Source organism: Anolis carolinensis, chromosome 3 (assembly GCF_035594765.1).
Source record: "Anolis carolinensis isolate JA03-04 chromosome 3, rAnoCar3.1.pri, whole genome shotgun sequence".
In the NCBI taxonomy this organism is placed as follows: Eukaryota; Metazoa; Chordata; class Lepidosauria; order Squamata; family Dactyloidae; genus Anolis; species Anolis carolinensis.
This window is the reverse complement of record NC_085843.1, coordinates 231361074-231384571: the sequence shown is the minus strand read 5'-3', so window position 1 is coordinate 231384571 and position 23498 is coordinate 231361074. Positions and strand designations below refer to the sequence as shown.

Sequence of the window (23498 nt, the reverse complement as noted above, 5' to 3'; positions counted from 1 at the left end):
TGATGACCTGTGCATTTTGGCAAATAAAGGCTATATATTCTCTCAACATATACCAGCACCTGACTAGCATCTTTTGTACTTTAAAGATTAAGTATCACTCCAAGACCAAACAAAAGACTAGATGGAATTCCAGTCACAACAGAGTGGGGTGACTGGAATTTATCAACCACAGAAATAATATTCTAGGCTCTATCATATATGGATTGTGCCTGACAATGTTCCTGTGTACCTGACTCCTTTCATGTAAACAGCTTGTTCAAAAGTACCATTAGAAAGTTAGCAAAATGGAAGAGTTGCCACAGGAGAAAACAGAGACAGTAAACATGAGGATGGACCTGTGTTCAGCAAGCAATTCAACATCATTAGATTGTTCTTTGAGTAGATAATTTTTTTCAGTGTCCCCTTTGACTTGCTGTAGCTGTTGTTCTAGTTCTTCTATCCTGCAATGGAAATAAAAGGTACTTAAAAACACTGTAGATCTGCATTATAATAAAAAAACTGAACATAACTTTGATTTTTTTACACATATGGTATTTTTACCATTACAAACAGTCCAGTCTGATAGTTCTGTTTCCATTCTGAGAAGGCATCTAGACAAAATAACTATTGACAAGCAGTATTCACTTTTACAAGATTATTTCAAAAAAAAAAAAAGAATCAATAACAGCATAAGCATTCTATGGATGAACACTCCAATCCTATGTTTCTGGTGGTGGTAGCCATGCAATCTACCAACTTTCTGGAATGGAATGCAATTAACTAAATACGGTTTTGTTTTAAGCAATCTGTACGCCAGTGATTCTCAACCTGTGGGTCCCTGATGTTTTGGCCTTCAACTCCCAGACATCCTAACAGCTGGTAAACTGGCTAGGATTTCTGGGAATTGTAGGACAAAACACCTGGGGACTCAGAGACTGAAAACCACTGATGTACACCTTCTCTGCCCATCAACCTTATTTGAAAGTGTAGCGTAACTATATCAGATGCCACTCTTGATTTTTTTATAATACAGACTGGCAGCAAAAAAAAAAACATCTGTAACGTAGCTAAAATATGGAACTCTTTCAATTTAAAAGGGAGCAAATTGAATTAACCTGTTAACAAAGCTTCTGACAATAAACCTTTTTTCTGTAGTTTTCTGCCTGGTGTCCACTTTCTCTAATCTCCTGTATAGGTGGCCACGTATTTTTAAGTGACATCGGCACTACAGGAATGGTAAAGGGGTACTGGAGAAACAAACTTTCAATGTTGAGTTGCAGCATGTCTGCAGCAAACAACGCAATAAAGCTTTCTATCTTGGTAGTAGCATGCTGGGGAGCACATGCAACCAGGATTCCTTCTCAGGTTGCTCACAAAAAACTTTTTCTCCCTTTATCTATCACCACTCTGCCTATTCTTTCTTCTCTCCTTCCACTTTCTTCTCCCCCCCCCCCCCCCCACCGGACTTCTATCTGCATGAAAAGAGTTGCCTACCTCTGCTCTAAATAAGCAATGCTAAATTCAACTAAAAGGGCTGGAGAGCAGCTGCAATCAATCAATCACTGCAATGAATCACTCTGACCAGGAGGTCATGAGTTCGAGGCCCGGCTGGGAGCCTATGTTTGTTTGTCTTTGTTCTATGTTAAAAGGCATTGAATGTTTGCCTATATGTGTAATGCGATCCGCCCTGAGTCCCCTTCGGGGTGAGAAGGGCGGAATATAAATGCTGCAAATAAATAAATAAATAAATAAATAAATAAGTTAAGTGTTCTTATGAATCAAAAAGCCAGGCAAGCTTGGGTATAGTTAACCAATCATAACTCATGGAATGCTATGAATTGGAAAAGGGCTATGGGGAACAAATATAAAAAGAAAAGGCTTTATATAAAAAGTATTAAGACAGATTCCAGCAGCAGAAGAGATATGGTCAGTTAGATACGGAGCTAGGACCAATAAAAAAGGGACAAATTGATCAGATCCCAATAGGGATTTGGGAGCTGAGAATATGGAAAATATCAGGAAAAACTGTAATTTTGAAAATGAAATTAAGGTGCTACTGTGTGCTTTGCGAGGAACAAGAAAAAAAGGTACTGATTTTTTAGACAATCAATCATTTGTTTTATTTTATCCACATTTGGTATTAATACCAAAAATAGCTATGGTTTATCACAAAGAACCCAACATCCAACACATCTACTTGTCTACGATGCTTACTCTGAGACCAAAGGGAAAGATCCTAATAAAAGGAGCCCAAGGCTTGCACCTTGAAACAGGATCAATCAAGGCCGTTAGATGAAGTGACAAATAAAAACAGCCTGATGTCATGGGACAGGTCCATTATGCTTATAAACAGTCACTACAGGCTATAATAATGACAGGAAAAAGAAACAGGCAGGCATACCTACTAAATTCTTCCTTCTCCTCCAAAAGGCGATTCAAATAGGAGACATTAGTCTCCACAGAAGGTGTGGAACACTTAAGAAAAAAATACTAGTTAAAAATATGAAGGATTTCATTTGATGTATTGTATAACATTTGATTTCAGATTACAATAAATATTTAGAGATATATTTCAGAAAATAGCTGAAAGTAGTTAAGGAGAAAGTAAGATGTGAGAAGTTCCTAAGAACTAGCTCTCTTTGGTACAGCAAATAGAAACATCTGTAGAAAAGTGTGAATGTCTAAAACAGGTATCTTAGGAACTGATGCATTACTAATTTACTGTAACCCGAGAAGACTTTTTTGGTACAATATTGTATCAATATTTTCTTTTCTTTTATATTATTCTTATTACCTGATTCTATTGTATTTTGATGGTTTTAATATACAGTGAATTAATTTGGGACTTAACAAAAGTGTAGAGCACAGTCTTAAATAAAATAATTAAATAAAACAAGTGTTTGGCATGGAACCACACTATTTGTTAAAAGAAAGAGTGTGCCAGCTCTAGCAGTCACCATGGAAACCAGCCCAGGATTTTTCTCTCCCCATTCAACTGTGCTATATAATGCTAGTCTTAATGAGGCATCTTCCCCCAACACAAAACAGCAGTGCATTTTAAAAATAACAAGTTTCAAGCTGATATATTATGGTGTATTAGCCTGAAACTAAGTGTCTGCATTTTCAACTCATTTTCTCTCTCTTCTTCCCTGCTGGTTTCATATTTTAAAATGTGAAAGGAAATTAAACCAGTTTCTAAGTTTGAATTCCATGGCAACTGCAATATAAGTAAACCAAGACAGAAGCAGCAAGGTGCACACAGCAAAGAAATACAGGACGTCTTCTCAGGTTGATAAAATGTGCTTTTTAGTAAAAACAAATTATCTTAAATTAATATTGAAGATAAAAAAGTGATTTCATCTACTTACAGTAACACTATGTGACAAAATCAGAGTGTCCGTTGTATTATCCTCATCATATATTTGTTCTGGACTTTTTCCACATGTGAAACCCTGAGCCAGTATTTTCTCAAGTGGCGGTAGTATCTCTTCATCACTACTATCTAGACTGCAGTCAGTGATTTCTTTTTCACTATTAGAAACACTTCGTTTTCTACTTGGTGCACCTGCCTTTAAACTAGAAGCTTCAATGTTCAATTTGTGTAAGTTGTATGAAGATTCATTGGTAGTGACAGGCTGACAACTTTCTGACAATGGAACACTGTTGCCACCTTCTAAAGATGACACAAGCTGGTTGGTATTTTCTGAAGACAAGGCAGAAGTATTGTTTTCAGTCTGTTCTGCTTTTCCTTTTAAAGAATTGTGGTATGATGTCGAAAGAAGAGGTGAATTATCGAAAGTATAAGAAACATAATTCTTATGAGCTTTTTTGGCATCTCCAATTTGGATTTGTCCATTTTTGTCTGTTAAGCAATTCCTATCACCACCTTTTTCACAACATCCTACTAAAAAAGGCAAGTTGTTGTCAAATGACTTCATACCCTCTAGTGCTGCATCATCAGAATATATTCTGTGTTGTGAATAGTTAGATTTATGCTTTTCCAGTGAACTACTAACACTATAGTTTTGTCTCATGGGCTTCTCCAATTTTTTCAAGCTGCTTTTCAAAGAGCGCCGTTTCTGTTTCTCAGGGAACTCTTTATGTTTGGATATTGATACATTTGTAGAATTGATGTATACTGAGGGACACGACTGGCTTTTTTCTCTATTGGTAATTTTATCAGAAGTCCGCCTTGAACATAACACAGCTTTTGACACATGTGTTGACAATGACTCATCTGTGAAATAAAAGTGAAGAAATAATTGCACAGTATAAGACTTCTTAAAAGTACCCTCGGAAAATATTGTGCTTAAGATGAGTTGAGACATTCATTGCCTTTGTTTCTGCAAATATATTTAGCATCATTGATCAGATTGATCAGAAAACAACTGCAATAAAATGCTATAAAATAAGGCTTCCTTTGTGTTTGTAGTCTTTGCTGTAGTGGAAAAATACTTTCAAACACCCTCCCAGAGGCATTTCTCCGAGTCTTCTCCCTCTCAGGAAGAATTAGTGAGAAAAAGCAAATGGGCTGACTTAGTGAAATTACTGCCATTTGATTTATTCAATTATTGCCAATACACTCTCAGACTTAACCAGCGGCACATACCAACATCAGCAGTAATGTGGTTGGTAATAGGTCTCTCTGGAAAAGTGCCTAATACTTATCAGGACTGGTGTATCTCTAAGTGTTTGTTAGACCCAAATCTTCTAAAACAACAATAATGGACCTAAGAACAAATATACCCTCAAATGTTTGCTCTTTGCTATCCAATGAATACTTGGTAGAAGCAAAGAGAAATGTCATCTATGCAAAAAATAAAGAAATGGCAGGACATTTAATAAGACTGTACAAGCACTACTTAAGTACTGACCTTTCAGACTATGAAATAAACCATGATTAGCACAATGCATTAGCAACTATGAAGCAGTATTCTACACATCTATACTTCATTACACTTATAGCAAAATGACTTCAGAAATAGTATATTTTCAAAACATCTCCAAAACAGAGATTACAACAAAAATATGTCAAAATTTGGCACCTCATATATTAGAACATTGTAGTTATATTCTTTGCATATACTAGAACGGCTACGTAGTGGAGCTTACTTACAAGCAAATATATGTATGATAGCACTGTATTTTAGATACACATGAAGTCATCTAAAGGCTTAATCAATAAGTTAGGTTCCAGAGCACTACCAAAAAGAAGGAAAATTATGAATGAGGAATCCACAATGCCTAACCTCTCAAATATGCTGGGGGTGCATAGACTGAATAAAGGATGGCATCATTTTTTAAAAAAAAGCAGCATGAAGTTGCAAAAAACAGCAGGTGTGTTCTTTGTTTATTCAATAGCTACCAAATGGCACAAGGCAAGAAACAACCGCATTTCCTCCGGCAAAGTGAGCCAAGTACATCAAAGTCCATCTTAGGACATTTCTTAAGTGGGCAATGTGTAAAGAAAAGGCAGATCCCACCAAGGAGAGACCCCAACTCCAATCTTCTTACTCCTTTAAACCATACATAAGCACAACCCATTCATTCAACACTTGGTTGGAAGAGCAGACAATACATCAAGTTAATGGGTTCTGGTTATAGTTTAAAAAGGACAAGAGTGGATTAATGGGAAAAAATCCATCAAAAAGAGGGGGATGCCTGTATTGGGAAGATTCTACAGTGAGGCAGACAACTTGTGAACTGTTCTACACTACTAATTGTTCTGCTTGTACCTGAGGAAGATTTCTGTGAAGAGAAGCATGATCTGTCTCTCAAGATATCTCTTGTGTCCTACAAATAAGTACAGAAAATATTTAACAAGCCTATAGAATAGTTATGCTTAAGGAATATAGAAAGCAGTGCAGTTCTTTAAAAGCCACCATTAGAGTTTACTTGGCAGTGAAAAATGGAATTATAGTGAAACCAATTACTAATTCAATTAAAGTCGTCATAACATTCTACTAAAGTCAATCCATTGAATCCACTTGTAAATTGCAAGCCAACAAATTACATAAATCCCATATTACTTTAAAGCAATATCCATACATTGCCTCATTAGAAGAATGGAACAATCTCACTTAACTTAAAAATAGAAAAGGTTCCTTATTCTTCTATCATGTTTCAAAGAGAAGCAGCTACAGATAGATCCCCAATTATTTTCTCCACAAGCTCTACTCTTTTGATAATGAAAAATTAAATAAAAACACAATTCTTCCATAAATGAGAAGGTTTTTTAAAATGAAACATCAGTGAGGCCTGTGTTGTCATGGAAACTTGTACTGAAAGATGTTCATTATTAGTACTGCCTTGATACAAGAACATTTACTAGACACTTGTAAAAAGCTACACTCTCCATGCTTCATCTCTGCTCAGGCTGTTTCTTGGGGGGGGGGGGGGGGGAACGATAACGCCATCACTTGCAACTAGTCATGTTGGCTCTATAAGATCCCTACATCGACCATTTTACATTCTCTGTCATTCTCTAATAATGATAATCTTATCTGAATAGAACATTTTTCATTCTTTTGAATGATTTCTGAACAAATGTTATCTTTTAATATTAAAGCATAATCAGATAACTGTTCACAATGTATAGATTGTACAAACCACAGTATTTCGATGGACAGGCTTTGTTGAAATATGAACACCATTATCTGGATGGCCCCTTTTTTCTGATTTAGCACCTCTGAAAAGGGTTTCAATTTTAGGGCTCCTGTTTGATGGAGAAGACAGCAATTTTCTTCTTTTTTGTTTTGGAGTGCACATGTGTCTTCTAAGATGTTCTGTAGAGGCAACTGAAAGGCCACCTTTCCCATTTCTTTTTTCTGGAGAACACAACAGAGTTTTGTCTTTATAAACAAATACAAAGGAAACAAAGCAAAAGACTACTACTGAAAAATTACCATAATATTATGGCAAGAATCACAGGCTGAAGGATTTCAACAAGTCACCAAAACATTGCAATTTAAAAATCTGTTGCAAAACGTGCCTTATATGATTATTAGCCTTCACTCCATAGTCAACTAATGCAACATTTAATTCTATTTCATACTACAAACCAGGTTCCATGTATGTCGAAAGGACAGCAATGTTAGTTGGTCTTTCCCAACCCCCCAGCCTGTAATCAGCAGCAAATTGTGCCACCTAAAACCCCATTTTGGGGATCAGTGAAAAGCAGACGGTGAAAAAATGGGGGATGCCTGTCCTGGGACAATGCTACAGAGGGTTAAACAACTTGTAATCTGTTCTGTGTCTGGTTGTTCTCCTTGTACCTGAGTAAGATTCCTGCGATGTGAAGCACGATCTTTCTCTCAAAATATCTCTTGTGTCCTATAAATAAGAATATATAGAAAAGATTTAAGAAGTCTTTGTAGAATAGTTATACTCAAGGAATATAGAAAGCAACGTGGTTCTTTAAAAGTCATTGCTCATTTATTGAAAAAAGAAACTAGTAAAGGTAATGGCGCAAAATCAATTTGTCAGCCCTCCACATCAATGGATTCCCTTATTCATGGATTTCATATATATGGCTTGAATATATAATCCCCCAAACAAATCCTGATTTACCATCATATATAAAATACGCTATTTTCTATATTGTGACTTGAACATCCACTGCTTTTGGAACCCATAGGGTATTCTCATTAGATACTGAAGCTCCACATAATCTGCTCCGGTCTCAAAGAGCACAGGAGAAGGAGCAAGCCCCATGCAACACCTCACTTACCCTTCACCTCAAGAGTTCATTTTCCTCTTCCTGTGTACCACAACTATGTGTCTGTTACACCCAGATATAGGAAGGGAATGCTGGGTGAAACAGACACATGTGGCAGACTGAAGTTCTCTTCTTGCATAGTATGTGTTTCTGTTTGCCTGATACCTCTTTTCCTTTGCCTGGGCAAAACATACATTCCTGGTACAAAGGGATGGGATCTGTAGAATATGTGAAGTGGCATGAAGCCAGTGGGTGTTCACATGGCAGCCCCAACTTCAGGAGTTGGGGGCAGCAGCAAGGACTCACAAATAATTAAAACTATGAGTTTGAAACCTGTAAAAGTGGTGGGTAGCCAGGACTACATATTGTTTCAGGAATTAGATAGCATGCTTCTAACTAGCAGTCGTGGAGTGATGCAAGCCTATCTGTAGGTACTATTTCTGCTAGGTATTTGAGTGATAATTATGAAACCAAATGTTAGATTAGGAAAGCCTTTGGTTAGATTCTGCTCATGTTTTTTTACAACTAGATGGAATCTATGTCTGACCTAGAAAGTGGCTTCCTGAATTTAAGTTGCATAAATGTTCATTTCTTTCAATACACGTGTTTAAGTAATATATATTGCTAGAGAGTTAATAAATTAAGTTATGTCAAGCTGTTTCTTTATCAATACATATTCAGAATACAAACAACTTCTGTGATCTTAAAGTTGCTGTACATTCTAAGAAGCTGGCTATCTTTGGAACAGAAGGAAAGGAGCAAAAACCTGATCAGAAATAAAAGTGACACACCAGAACCAAGCATACTGGTTTCCAGTTCTTAAGAGTCTAAAGTTCAAAATACCAAAGGCACTCCCATAGCATAATTTACATTATAAATATTACAATGTGATCCATATATATATATGTATGTGTGTGTGTGTGTGTGTGTGTGTGTATATATATATATATATATACACACACACATACACACATCATTATGTATGTATTATAATTTTAAAATTACATCAATTTGCTACTTACTACCTCTTTAACATACCTGGTTGGGAAAGTTACTTCCTAAGGATTTCTTTACAGAATCAAAAGATTGCTGCGTAGATAGTACCTTTTTTTCCTTTACTTGTATTTCTCTGCAAAGAGTTTCTACGGATAACCGGGAGGACGAACTAATTGAGCCTGGTTGCGTTGCCTTGGAAAATACTGTTTGCTGACACCAAGATGTACCACTCTTTTTCAAACTGTCATTTTCTGATATGGATTTGTTCAGCTCTGAACCAATCAATTCTAGACCTACATAGTCCTTTTTACATTCTCGACCATTATCTGCTAATGGTGATCTTGTTCGAATTGGGCATATCTGGGTTTCAGGGTTTTCTGTGCAAGTATTATCTCTTAACATTAAAGACTGATCACATGAGTCATTCAGCACAAAAAGTTTCCGAACCACAGTATTTGAATGCACAGTCTTTGTTGAAACATCTGGATTGTCCTTTTTCTCGGACTTAGCACCTCTGAAAAGGGCTTCAATTATAGGGCTCCTATTTGGCGGAGGGGGTTGGAACTTTTTTCTTCGATTTTGCTTTGGAGAGCACATGTTTTGTCTAAGTTGTTCAGTACGTGCAACTTCAAGTCCGTCTTTCCCATTTCTTTTTTCCGGAGAAGACAACACATTCCTGTCTTTATAAATAATATAAGGAGGGGGGAAAAAAACAAAAGATTACCATTGTGAAATTACCATAATGCTATGGCAAGAAACACAAGATTGAAGTAAAATATGTCCATTGTATTTCAACAAGCCATTGATACATAGTAATTTAGAGATCAGTTGCAACATGTGCCTCTATATTAGGCTATTCTAACTTTCCATGGTCACAGAATGTAGCATGAGTTCTATTTCAAACCACAAACCAGATTCCATATCATGTCAGAGGTCACCAACTTGATGGGTCTTCTTTCCAACCCAGCCTATTTGCAGCAGCGAATTGTGCACCAAAGTCCCCATTTACGGGATTAGAAATCAGCTATTGTTACTACCCCCTTTTCCCCAGCCATGTCATCAAAAACCCAATTTAAAGCATGCATTTTGCTTGTGGGTTGGTTTTTTGGAAGGAGGGATCATGTGATTCTGAAATTTGATGGGAAACTACTACAAGCTACTAAAAGCAAGCATTTTTCTTGTTCTAAATGAAGTTCTAAATGAAAATTTCCTTGGTTTATAAAATTAGGTGGTATGATTTGCAACTGAATTTGCAAAAAGAGCAATGGACTGTGTTCTATATGTTTCATGGCTGAACACAAGCTCTGTCAGCACAATGTATTGTCGAATTTGAATGTCTGTAAGCACATTCAAAATTCAATTTTTAGCAAGGTCATAAAAGATTAATATGAAAACATGCCAGTGTAGGCAAGACTGATTTTGACAAATCGCTGCCACATTTGGTATAAAGCAAACCTCTTGAGCTACTCTCCCACATTTTAATTCTTGCCTTAAAATAAGCAACACTGTTCTTTGAAGTCTGACTACACTTCTGTATCAAACAACTAGAAACTAAACCATGTGGTCCAAAAGCAGAATTTTGCCTTAAAATTTACAAACCACATCCCTCTCTAGATATGAAATTATAGAATTGAGCTTTCAGTTTCAACTTAAAATCCTGCAACTGGATACAAATTTAATAATGCCTTAATAGTTTATTAATATCCCAATCTCAACAAAGTTTTTATGAAGGCATTCTTTCCTTCAAAGCTTATTTGTCCACATACAAAGCTAATAATCTTCTTGAGAATTGCAAAAGATCCCAAACCCCCAAGGAATATATAATTTTTTGTTGTTTGTTCATTCGTTCAGTTGCTTCATGACTTCATAGACCAGCCCACGCCAGAACCTGTCAGCCATCAGCACCCCCCAGCTCCTTCAAGGTCAAGCCAATCACTTCAAGGATAACATCCATCCATCTTGCCCTTGGTCAGCCCCTTTCCTTTTTCCTCCCATTTTCCTCAGCATCATTATTTTCTCTAAGCTTTCCTGACTTCTCATTATGTGGCCAAAGTACTTCATCTAAAATCCTTCCCTCTAGTTAATAAATTTTATTTTTAACCTGCCCTCTCTCCCCAAAGGGCGACTTCCAAAGGCAAAAATGGCAAACATTCAACATTTAACACAAAAGATGTTAAAGCAAACTATTAAAAACAAACAAATCAAACACCATTAACGAAAACAAATAAATCAATCAGCATCATAAATAACACATTAATGGTTAAGGTATGTACAAAATATAAAACCAGAGAGTATAAAAGTATAAAAATATAACTCTTCAATAGGACAGAGTAATCATTGTCAACATCACCTGACAAGATAAAATCGATCGTAAACTATTCTTTTTCCTCTCCGTAAGTTAACATACAGAAATAAGTTTTTAATTGTTTCTTGAAGGAAAGGAGTGAGGGGGCTGTATTAATTTGTTTAGGGAGGGAGTTCCAGAGGGAAGGGGCGACCAAGAGAAGCCCATTCCATTTCTAATGCACTGGGATTTTATCTTCAGCTCTGATTTTTGCCAATCTGGAAAGCAATAAAATACATAGAAAACCAACACAATGCATCAGGACATGCTTTTTCATTCCTCATTGAATTTCAAGCATAATTAACTGCTTCCAAACCTGTAACAAAGTGAAGAACCATTCAATTTAATGTATAAGAACACACTTTCATGGAAAAGTGCAATGTATAAAGATAGCCTATTGCACAACAACCTTACAATTTTTCATTAGAAGTAAGGTCTGCCTACCTTGTTTTACAGTTAGTTTGAAGTAGTCAGTAATGCACTGGTTTCTGTAAGAGAAAAAACAAAGCTATGAAAAATGACAGGTATCTAAACCTGATGCTTAGACAAATGAGTCAGTGTTAGCGAGGAAGACAGACACGTAGACCTTAAATATGACTTTAAAAACTCCAAACTCCAACATCAACTAGCACTACTGCTTCTGTTCTGTGAATGAGAGTCCTACCATAGACACACCACATGTGTTGGCATCAGGAACGATGACAACAAAAGAATCTAGTTCAACTTATCTTCTTAGAACCGAATGTTATTTAAAATATTCTGCTCTGTATTCACATCTTTGGAGTCTGGTCTGCTGCAGTCATACTGGAAGCAAACTTATACACCGTAAATACTACAAGCTATTATAAACCATGCATACATAAGATTTGTAGAAGATGATTTGTAGAAGGATTCAGAACAGCTCCTCTGCAAGAGTTTGGAGAGTATATCAAGGATCTCAGTTTGCAGATTGCACACGGCATGGAATGTTTGCCATTTTTGCCTTTGGAAGTCGCCCTTTGGGGAGAGAGGGCGGGTTAAAAATAAATATGATTATTATCTGTGTGCCTGACTGACTGGGGGCAAGCTCTGAAGTAGTGACTCAGTGAAGACTTTGTTTTCATTCATCCTTATCTTTGCATGATTCAACACTGTGACCTTGGGGGTTTTTTTCTGCTAGCCTCCTCAACTGAAGTTAAATAATTCATACGAGTCAGTAATAACAATAACATGGTGTAGTCGGTGGTTTGAACACTGGACCACAACTCTAAAAACAAGGGTTTGAATCCCTGCCCTGCCATGGAAGCCCTCTGAGTGACCTTTAGCTAGTTACATTCTTACAGTGGAAGGCAAGAGAATTGCTCAGAATTTCCTCCTGAAAAAATCTTGCCAAGAAAATCCCACAATAGTCACTGTAAGTCATTATGATAGTCACATTGTAACTAACTCACTTATCAACTTTTAATCATGTTGTGCAATGTATTATTTATTATGCCCCATGTATTCATGAATAACCATGGCATTCAAAAGTGCTGCTTATAATTTCATCTAACTTTCATGTTTTTCTAGCTTAGTGGTCATTTGTCCCTTTGTTCACTGGACAAAATTAAAATATTGGGAAAGAAACCACTCACTGTTTCCAATCAGAACAAAGCTTATCTATTTTAGCAATCTATTTCTTTCCATAGCCAATGAAGTATCTACATGAAGCCCACCAGGACAAAGCAAGCAACAGCTGCTGTTTCCTAGCAACTGGTTCTCTCTAATCCTGCAGGTGGCATACACTATCACAACCTTATTGTCTCTGACATACCTGTCCTATATTAATTTATCTACCGTACTTATCTTCTAAACCCATCTGAGTTGTTAGCCATCTTCACATATTCTAGTAGTATATCCTATGTTTTAACTATGTCTGCAGCAATACTTAGTTTTGTCGGTCCTGAATTTAACACTACACAAAGTCAGTAGATAACCCCAAGTTCTAGTATGAAATGGACAAATTCACAAATTCGCATTCTTGATTTTCAAATTTATCAAAGTTTCCTAACAGGAGGTTTGAAAAGAAATTGTCCTGTTCTTTCAAAGTGGTTCTGTTAAAGCAGGGGTCCTCAAACTTTTAAAGCAGAGGGCCGGTCCACGATCCTTCAGACTGTGGAGGGGCCAAATTATCATTTGAAAAAAAAAAAAAAACCAAGTTCCTATGCACACTGCACATGTCTTATTTGTAGTGCAAAACAACAACAACAACAACAATGAAAGAACAATACAATATTTAAAAATGAAAACAACTGTAACCAACATAAACCTATCAGGATTTCAATGGGAAATGTGGACCTGCTTCTGGCCAATGAGATAGTTAAGTTAATTAGGATTGTTGTTGTGTCATTTCAGACTTTGGGTGAGCCTAAGTCTAAAATTGGAGCCTCCGGTGGCTCAGTGTGTTAAAGCACTGAGCTGCTGAACTTGCGGGCCGAAAAGTCCCAAGTTCAAACCCGGGGAGCAGAGTGAGCGCCCGCTGTTAGCTCCAGCTTCTGCCAACCTAGCAGTTCAGAAACATGCAAATGTGAGATCAATAGGTACCGCTCTGGCGGGAAAATAACGGCATTCCATGCAGTCATGCCAGCCACATGATCTTTGAGGTGTCTATGGACAACTCCAGCTCTTCGGCTTAGAAATAGAGATGAGCACCAACCCACAAAGTTAGACACAACTGGACTTAACATCAGGTGAAACCTTTACCTTTATCTTTTAAGTCTAAAATTATTTATTTATTCATTTACTACATTTATTTATTACATTTATATCCCGCCCTTCTCACCCCGAAGGGGACTCACAGCAGCTGTATGTACATACAATATATTATATTGTTAGCATATCACATTAGCATTATATATTACTATATTGAACTATACCACTATACTGTAATATTATATGTAATATATAACATATAATTAATATTATATGGCATTATTATTAGTATTATATTGTATAACATTATAACATTATAATCAATATTATATGTATATACAATATATTATATTATTTAAAATGATATAAAATATTATATTATAAAACTGAGGGCGGGGGCCAGGTAAATGACCTTGGAGGGCCGCATCCGGCCCCTGGGCCTTAGTTTGGGGACCCCTGTGTTAAAGAGTGTAAGAGGATACTTGGAAGAAAAAAAATTCCTCTTCATGCTAGAACTCAGGATCCTACAGTAAATGTAATTAGTCTACATTGAACATATACTTTTAACTAGAGCTACTTGATGCCTTTGATTGAGTAAATCATGAAAACCATCGACTACTCTTAAAGAAATGGGTGTGTTATAACATGTTTATTGTCCTGATGCATAAGCTGTAGTCAAAACAAGAGTCAGATCAGGACAGAATACAGAGAATGGTTTCCAGTAGGCAAGAAGAATAGGCAAGGCTTTGTTTTATCAACCTATCTGTGTAACTTCCATGCTAAACATCTCATATATAAAGCAGGATTAAAAAATCAAGAAAGAAAGAAAGTGCAAGGGCAGGTTTAAAGAAATTGGTGTGTTATAACAGTTTATTGTCCTGATGCAGAAGCTGTAGTCAGAACAAGAGTCAGATCAAGATGGAATAAGAAAATAAAAATAATGACCACAGATCATTTATATAACTTTAAAATAGATGAAGACATTGAGATACTTCAAGATTTTCCATATCTTGGCTCAGTCATTAATCAGAATGAAGGCTGCAGTCAAAAGACTAGGACTTTAGAAGAATAGCTATGAAGGAACAATGGATATTATTTAATTTAGGATCATCCATGCCAGTGTCTTTCCCATTCTATGTATGGTTGTGTAAACAAAGCTGATAGGAAAAAGATGCACTCGTCGGGCATGTGGTGCTGGAGTGCTAGAAGTTTAGCATGGACCACTAAAAAGACAAATACATGGGCTCTAAAGGAAATATTAATAACTCCAGAACAGAAATCGTGTTACATAGTACAATACTTGGTAAGGTAAAAAAAAAACAGCAGGAAAAGAAGAAGACTACATTCTAGATTAATAGACACAACCAAAGAAGCCACATCTCTGAGTTTGTAAGGCCTGAGAAGCACTCTTGACCAAGTAAGTGCCTTTGAAATCTCTTGTTCTTAGAGTTACTATATGTCAATGTCATCTTGACAGCAGTTAGGCAACAACTGGTAGTAATGGTTCATATGTATTTCTTCTTCCTTTTTTGCCATCTAATAGTTAGATTTTTAAAAATGCATATAAATATAAAATATGAAAATGGACTGAAAATGAGTGTATCACTCTCCAGGAGCAGGTAGATAATACTTTTTCATATACTTACTTTTAGTATGAAAAATTGTTGTTTAGATCTCTACTTAATTATCTCCTTTTAACTGCAGTAACACTAAACTCGGATAACAGCACGATATATAATGAATATAGGAGAAAAACATAGTAATACTACCAGTAAAATACAGATTATGTAGGCTTAAAAAAGAAGCCAAGGATATGACATTTTAATTGGAAAAAATGTATCTGTTTTTATGGAAAATAGAAGATATAATTAAAGAATGTATGATTAAATGGACACTGAATTTTGGATATAGTATAGAATTAGAAAAATGTTGCAGAAAGGTCTAAAAGTGTTCTGCACAACTTGTCATTAGAAAGGGGCTGAAATTAGGTAGGCAAAGCCTCTTGGGACCACAAATAGATTTTTAGCACCTTGGTTCCCAAGTAAGGTATAATTTATGATGAAATTAGGTTTGTTGTTGCTACTGCATGTCTTCAATCGTTTCAGACTTAGGCTGAACCTATCATAGAGTTTTCTTGTCAAGATTTAGTCAAAGGGAATCTACCTTTGGTCTTCCTCTAAGACAGAGAGTGTGACTTGCCTAAAGTCAACCAGTGGGTTTAGAGCCACAGGCTGAGGTTCACACTTTCTTAATTCCTTCCCTTCTGTTTCCTACCTGCTTTTCTTTCTCCCTTTTCTCCTCCCCTCCTTCTTTCTTTCTCCCCTCCTTCCTTCCTCCTTCCCTCTTTTTTCTCCCCTTCCTTCCTTTCCTTCTTTCAGGGGGGGGGGGGGGAGCATAGGAAAGCAGCAGAAGCAGAGAGCAAGCAAATGGAGGCAGCAGCGAGGAAGAAAGCAGCTAGGCAGTGGTTCTCAGCCTGTGGGTCCCCAGGTGTTTTGGCCTATAACTCCAAGAAATCCCAGCTAGTTTGGCAGCTGTTAGGATTTCTGGGAGTTGAAGGCCAAAACATCTGGGGACCCACAGATTGAGAACCACTGAGCTAGTGGGTCTGTGGTGGTGGAGGAAGAGAGTGGGTGCACAAAAGTGGTGAGTGGGCCAACAGCGGAAAGCGGACCAAACCAAGGGCCACATTGTGCGGATCTGGCCTGAAATTTTCACTATTAATATAATCTTAGAGATAATTTCTATGAAAGGATGTTTAGCTGGCATTTAACCTTCCCAAATTAAAAATGTATAAAGAGGCAAATAATAAATGCTGAAAATGTGAAGTTCATGAAGAGTCCTACTACCATATATGGTGGGCCTATAAAAAGGCCAATCATTTTTGGGGACAAATTCATGGGGCAATCCAAGAAAATTGTAAGACAAGTATCAAGTTCAAGCCAGAACCTATATTACAAAGATAGTTGGATGGTCAAATAAAAAAGGAGCATGAGAAAATACTGCAGTACATGTTAACAGCAGCAAGAATCAAAGATGCTCAACAGGGGAAAAAGACAGAAACACCCGCTATAAAAGACTAGACAGTGAAAATGTAGCAATTAATAGAAATGAAGAAGTTAACAATATTGTTGAAGAATAAGTCACTGGACAAATTCTTAGAAGAATGGAAACCATTTTATCCATGATATTGCCTAAGAAATATTTACTACTGATTGCTAATGATAATCATGAGAAGAATGGCAGATCGAATACACACAATAACAGAATAGTACAAGCTAGGAAACCAAATAAAGCAACAGCCATTCCCTTTAGTCAGTAGCAATTTGACAGCCCTGTTAAAAAAAATAATGATGAACCAGATGGATAGCACTTTGATCCATTAATGCATCTATGCATTTCTATCTGTAATTGTCTCTACACTGCGTGACAAAAACCAAGTAAAGTTAGAAAAAATGGTCAACACAGAATTAAAACAAAAGGATTTCTGCTAAGGTTACACAGCATTTAGGCAATACCCACCAGGGACAACCTCTGACCAGGTAACAAAGGAGCAGAGGCACCAAGGACACTGGGATTGCTTTATGCACCTCTTCCTTCTGCCAAATACACAAGCAAATATCTGCTCAAAAGGAAGAACTTCCTTATTTGCTCATCCTTTTCCTTCAGTTGGGGGGGGGGGGGAGGCACTAGGCCTAATATACCCAATTATAAAAAGTGGACAGGGAAAAGTGTGAATACTCCTCAGCAAAACAGGTAAGTAGTCAACAGTGGCAAGTAACAGTCACTAGCTCCCCTTACTTTCACCATGCAAGAGCAAAGAATCTTAATACTACCATTCAGAGAAACAACACAGGTCATAGCTACTGCTCCACATATGTTACCTCAATAATATTCTCTCAATCGGGCATCAAAGAGGCAACCTGAAAAATGAAGAGAGAGCTTTTGCTTTCCACACTTTTGGCAGCACTACTTGAACAAAGAGGACTCCCATAAAAGTGTTAAGTAGCTGTTTCTTGGATGCAATGGCCAAAAAGGAGAAGTCAAACTTGTGGTGGGATTTCCTTCTCAAAGAGGTGGCTAGTGGACTGATGTTGATCCACAAGCCTTTGACTGCCAGGCCCTGACAAATTTCCAAGAACGAAAGAGTCAACTGTAGCCAATGGGCACATGGTGCTGCCGATTGGTGCAGTGGAGAAAAAACTGAGGGTTCACCACATCCGGCAGCTTAAGAACTGCTCTATATAAGAAAACAGTCATCAGGAAACATGCCTCAATGGCCCAATCTTCATAAACGTACAACCCAAAAAGATACACGTGAGGGCTACAATAAGCAATCAATCCACTTCAGTTATTTACCTCACAGCAGAGAGGGCTAAAGGTATCAAGGAAATAGAAACTTCTGGGGGTGTGATGTAAAGACACACACACACACACAGGAGGTGGCGTGTGGAAAAAGCCTGCTGTGCATCTCTCAGTATTAGCTGGTGCATCTAAAGAGTACATCAATTAGCATGAAAACTCATGCGAAAGCCAGTCTGAAAGCTGCTGGACTCCATTCCTATTTCCTTTATTCTGTTTCATCTCAATTTCATGAAGTTGTTGTAGTTAAAAATCTCACATCTCAAAGGTGCAAAGTTCTAGCCCAACCAGCCTTCTTTTGCAAAAGGCTTTCACCCTGCTTGGAGCCTTCCAATGCAATTTAATGGCATTTCTTGTACTTTTAATTTTTATACCCGCCCAAAATGTTTAATTGTATTTTATTTTTTGTATCTATCTTATTATAAATATTTATTAGGTTTATTTGTTTGCTGCCTCGCGTCCCCATGGGGTTAAAGGGGGGATAAAGACAAAGAAAAGCCTGATCTGGCCATGGTGGTATATGCCTTGGTCTCATCCAGATTAGACTACTGTAACACGCTCTACAAGGGGCTGCCCCAGAAGAGTGTTCAGAAACTTCAACTAGTTCAAAGATCAGCTGCCTGATTGCTTACAGGAGCTAGGTGTGGGGAGTGAACCACCCCACTGCCGCACTGGCTACCAGTTTGTTTCCATACGCAATTCAAGGTGCAGGCTTTAGAATATAAAGGTCTAAACGGTTTGGGCCCAGCCTACTTAGCTGACCGCATCTCCTCCCATGAACCTACACAAGCCCTGAGGTCTTCAGGAGAGGCCCTACTCTCAGTCCCACCATCATCTCATGTACAAAAGGGGGGCTTTTTGGTTACCCCGCAGCTTTGGAATTCCCTCCCTAAAGAGATTAGAATGGCTCCCTCCTTGCTATCATTCAGGAACCAAGTTATAACATTCCTATGGAAGCAGGTGAAAGAGGCGAAGAATAGTATTGCAAACGTCAGATTTATGTGTACAATATACAAATTATAGTGCACCTTCGACAATGGATCTGTCAATGGCCTAAAACAGTGGTTCCCAACCTGTGGTCCATGGAGCACCAGTGGTCCCAAAAAACTAAAATATGGTCCGTAGCCTCACCGTTACAATGAGAGTGACTGGTCTTGTGAAACCCTCTTACAGTGCCAAGGCAACAAGGATGTCTGGAGGGAAGAGGCTGACTACCCACAAAAGGCATAACAATAGGCCTCCTGACTGCTGCTGCTTCTCCTCCTCCTCCTCTTCTCTCCCCCTGAGCAGAGCCATTCCATGTGGCACCTGAAATAGGGGCCCCTTGGTGTCTTCGTTTTTAGGCCTCTTCCTGTGGTTATTTGGGGTGCTGATTCAGAAAATTACATTGGATAGACTGCATCAGCTCTAGATGATTAAATACGCTTTTCTGTGGGCAAGGAGATTGGGACTACTGGATGGCATATGTTCTGTATCAGAAACTAGAGCTGATGTGATCTATCCAATGCAATTTTCTGAATCAGCACCTCTAATAACCAAACCAAAATTAAAATCGACCAAAAATTCATAGCCCTTTTGGTACTACCATGTTTCCCTGAAAGGTAGGCCCTGCCTTATATTTATTTTTCCTCAATACACCCTATGGCTTATTTCCAGGTGATGTCTTATTTTTATTAAGTATGGTACAACAATCTGGGAGTTGCAGATTTACAGCCTTCTCTGCCAAATTGCTGCCCGCCTCACCAAACTAAAATAACTACGAGCTTGCGAAGGAGAGAAAGACCACTTAACTACTAAAATAAGATATAAATATTAAAATATAGTGTCCCTACTTCTCGGATTTTCACTTATTGCGGTGGTGCTGGAACATAACCCCCACGATAAGTGAGGGAACACTGTACCTAAAAGTGTGCTGCTCCTCACTTCACTGAGGAGACTTTTACTTTCACTTTCTATGTCTCCCTCTATCCCTCAGCTTGCAGAACGCACAGGACTGGGACCTGACAGCGGGAGCCGACCTTGTACACTGCATAGCCACGCCTATCACTATGTATTATTTTTGAGGTATGGCTTATATTGTGCAAATGCTTTAAAATCCTGCTACGGCTTAATTTATGGGTATGTCTTATTTTCAGGAAAATAGGGTAATGTTGGAGAGTGGTCCCTGGTCATAGAATTCTAGAGTTGGAAGAGATCTCACGGGTCATCAGTCCAAGAAGCAGGAAAATCGCATTCAAAGCACTCCCGACAGATGGCCATCCAGCCTCTGCTTAAAATGCTCCAAAAAAGGAGCCTCCACTACACTCGGGTAGAGAGTTCCACAGCTTTCACAGTTAGGAATTTATTCCTCATGTTCAGGTGGAATCTCCTTTCCTGTAGTTTGAAGCCGTTGTTTCACGTCCTAGTCTCCAGGGCAGAAGAACCAGCTTGTTACTTACTCTCTATGGGTTTATAATTTTATCAGATATGTTTTGATCTGTTGATTATATTTATTTTTATGTATGCCGGCTACATGACCTAGGAGGTGTCTACGGACAACGCTTGCTCTTTGGCTTAGAAATTGAGATGAGCACCAACCCCCAGAGTCAGACACAACTAGACTTATTGTCAGGGGAAAACCTTTACCTATGCTTTGTTTACATGTTGCTCACCACTTTAAGTCCCGATTCGGGAGAAAAGCAGGAGAGAAATAAATAAGTAACAATAGATGCCGAATAAAAACAGTTTCGTTTTTGGAACATGGCCATACAGCCCCAGACTCACAGCAACCCAGTTTCCTGTTGCCTGAGAGTTCTAGTTAACTGAGAGTCTACTATGGTTTGGCACCACTTTGAACCATGACAGAGATGCCTCAGCTCAGCTTTGCATGGCTGCATCAACACCTGGGGTCTGTAATTTAGGCTCCTCTGCCATTAAGTACTTTTATAATCTACAACACACACAATGAATGCAGTTTGACACCACTTTTACTGCCATGGCTCAATGCTATGGAATAATGGGAGCCGTAGTTTCGCATGCTCTTCAGCCTTGTCTGCCAGAGTGCTGGGGCCTCCCCAAACGACAGGCCCCAGGATTCCATAGTAAGCTGCCCTGATAGTTAAAAGCGGTATCACATCGCTACAAACCACGCCTCCTCTGCCTACCTGCCAGCCTTGCCTTCTCGGCCCACCGTTCGGCAATGGCGCCCAGCGGTACTCAGGGAAGAACTGTCAGGGTCGCCACCATTTGCCCCGCCGCCAGCGCTGCCGCTGAGGTACTGCGTCATGCCCCCAAATTTCGCCGCCTTTTGAGTAAACCTCGGGTTTCCGTCGGAGGGAAAACGAAAGCTCCGCGCCTTCCGCACTCCATCGCGTAAATGAGAGGAGCGAAGGGCTTAAAGGAGGAAAAGAGCCGCGATTGGTTGCGCTCGAGGGAGGGCTTCTTTTCTATAAGCTGATATCACCACACGAGGCGGGACTAGAAACCGAAACGCTTTTTCTATTGGCTGTTGACGCAGAGGCGGTTCAGAGCATCCTGTCTAGTGACGTCAGCCGTTCTATTTTCCCTCAGAAGAGGGAGAAAAGGGAATGTGTTTCAAGTTCCGCTCTTTGGGCGTCGTTTCTGATTGGCTGGTTGGGAAGCGCGCGGAGTATGGAGCCTTTTAAAATGCTCTTGGAGAAACGGCTGAAGCTGGCATATCTGGCTTGGACGGAGTATTATTATTAATGCAGTATTATTATTATTATCAACTGCCATGGCTCAATGCTGTGGAATCCTGGGAGTGGTAGTTTTGTGAGACACAACATTCTCTAGCAGGGAAAGCTACAAACCTTGTAAAAGACCCCCCCCCCCCAACTCCTGTGATTCCATAGCATTGGAGCCCTAGCAATTAAAGCGGGTTCAAACTGCATTAAGTCTATAGTGTAGATGCAAACAGTGTCATGGTTTGCAAAGGCACTGTGCTGTGTGTGTTAACTGGAAAATGAAGTGCATGAAGCCGATTGGCTGAGCCTGCAAAGACCTGGGGATTGATTTGATACTGTCTCTGTTCTGCTGCTGCAGAACCAGTTTGGACAAGTTTTTCAGTGCTGACTGAATACTGCTGGTGAAGAGAACAGTGTACTCAGAGAGGCCTTGCTATTCTGAGGCCTGGTTGCTACTGAGAAAAGAGGGCGAAGAACCAGCGCTGTATTCTTCTCTGAAGCAGATTTGTGGACTGAGAAAGGACTGTTTACGACTGGACTTTTTTAAGTGATCAGAGGGACCATTGTAAATGTTACTGTTTTTTTTATTTCTTGGAATCAGTAAAGTTCATGTATTTTTGTTCTGCAAACCTGAGTGGCATGTTGTTGTTCTGCGGGTGACTCTGGATCGTGGGCACACATAAGAGCTTCCATTTATCATCATCATTCCGTAATACATTTATTTATTTATTTATTTCCAGAATTTATACCCCGCCCTTCTCACCCGGGGGGACTCAGGGTGGCTTACACAGTTGGCAACATTCAATGCCAAGAACACAACAATAAAACAAAAACAGTACACACAATCAATTAAAACTATAAAAATACATCATTAAAATACATTATAAAAATTAAAACATATGTAAATTAGCTCCATTTGTCTAAAAACCTACATGGCACAGCAATTCAGTTTTACTAACAAGCCAGAGGTTAAACCTACCCCTTATAAGAGATCCAGGCCTCTTCCACACAGCTGAATAAAATATCTGCTTTGAACTGGAATATATGGCAGTGTGGACTCAAGATAACCCAGTTCAAAGCAGATACTGTGGGATTTTCTGCCTTGATATTCTAGGTTTTAGGGCTGTGTGGAAGAGCCCTCGGACACATACATACTTTGTACAGTAGAGTCTCACTTATCCAACATAAACGGGCCGGCAGAACGTTGGATAAGCGAATATGTTGGATATTAAGGAGGGATTAAGGAAAAGCCTATTACACATCAAATTAGGTTATGATTTTACAAAATAAGCACCAAAACATGTTTAATAACAAATTTGACAGAAAAAGTAGTTCAATACGCAGTAATGCTATGTAGTAATTATTGTGTTTACAAATTTAGTACCAAAATATCACGATGTATTGAAAACATTGACTACAAAAATGCGTTGGATAATCCAGAATGTTGGATAAGTGAGTGTTGGATAAGTGAGACTCTACTGTAATAACAAAATGTTGGAAATAGCAACTTCTCAAGCCACTCAGTATTTATTTGTTAACGTATATATTTAGTAACCTGTACTCAATATGTATGTTGATTTGACTCTGGTGTGGGAGGAGTTATAGACATGTGATTATACTGAGCATGTGCAGACTCAAGACTCCATTTTGTATTCAGTTGTATTCAGCATCTGTTTAGACCTCAGAAGAGGTGGATGCACGCAAGTGGTGGTTGAACTTCATGAAAGCAGGTTGCTGTTTGGACTTCAGA

At 38.5% G+C, this 23498-nt stretch overlaps 1 protein-coding gene across 5 annotated transcripts in view; it reads right to left on the bottom strand.

Annotated features, from left to right (window-relative positions):
* The window catches only part of slf2 (SMC5-SMC6 complex localization factor 2), a 42004-nt gene extending 20559 nt beyond the window's left edge, over window positions 1-21445 (bottom strand). Inside the window, exons 1-9 of one of the 5 annotated variants that reach the window (XM_062976326.1) lie at window positions 21209-21445; window positions 11481-11524; window positions 8735-9372; window positions 7254-7311; window positions 6589-6806; window positions 5715-5772; window positions 3348-4216; window positions 2381-2454; window positions 336-440 (exon numbers count right to left, since the gene is read on the bottom strand). In XM_062976326.1, coding sequence (XP_062832396.1) covers window positions 336-440; window positions 2381-2454; window positions 3348-4216; window positions 5715-5772; window positions 6589-6806; window positions 7254-7311; window positions 8735-9372; window positions 11481-11524; window positions 21209-21330 — 2186 coding nt within the window. In that variant the 5' untranslated portion in view covers window positions 21331-21445. The remainder of the gene's footprint in view (window positions 1-335; window positions 441-2380; window positions 2455-3347; window positions 4217-5714; window positions 5773-6588; window positions 6807-7253; window positions 7312-8734; window positions 9373-11480; window positions 11525-21208) is intronic. The other 4 variants (XM_008106550.3, XM_008106548.3, XM_008106549.3 and 1 more) reach the window with 4 other exon arrangements.
* Between the last annotated feature and the right edge of the window lie 2053 nt (window positions 21446-23498).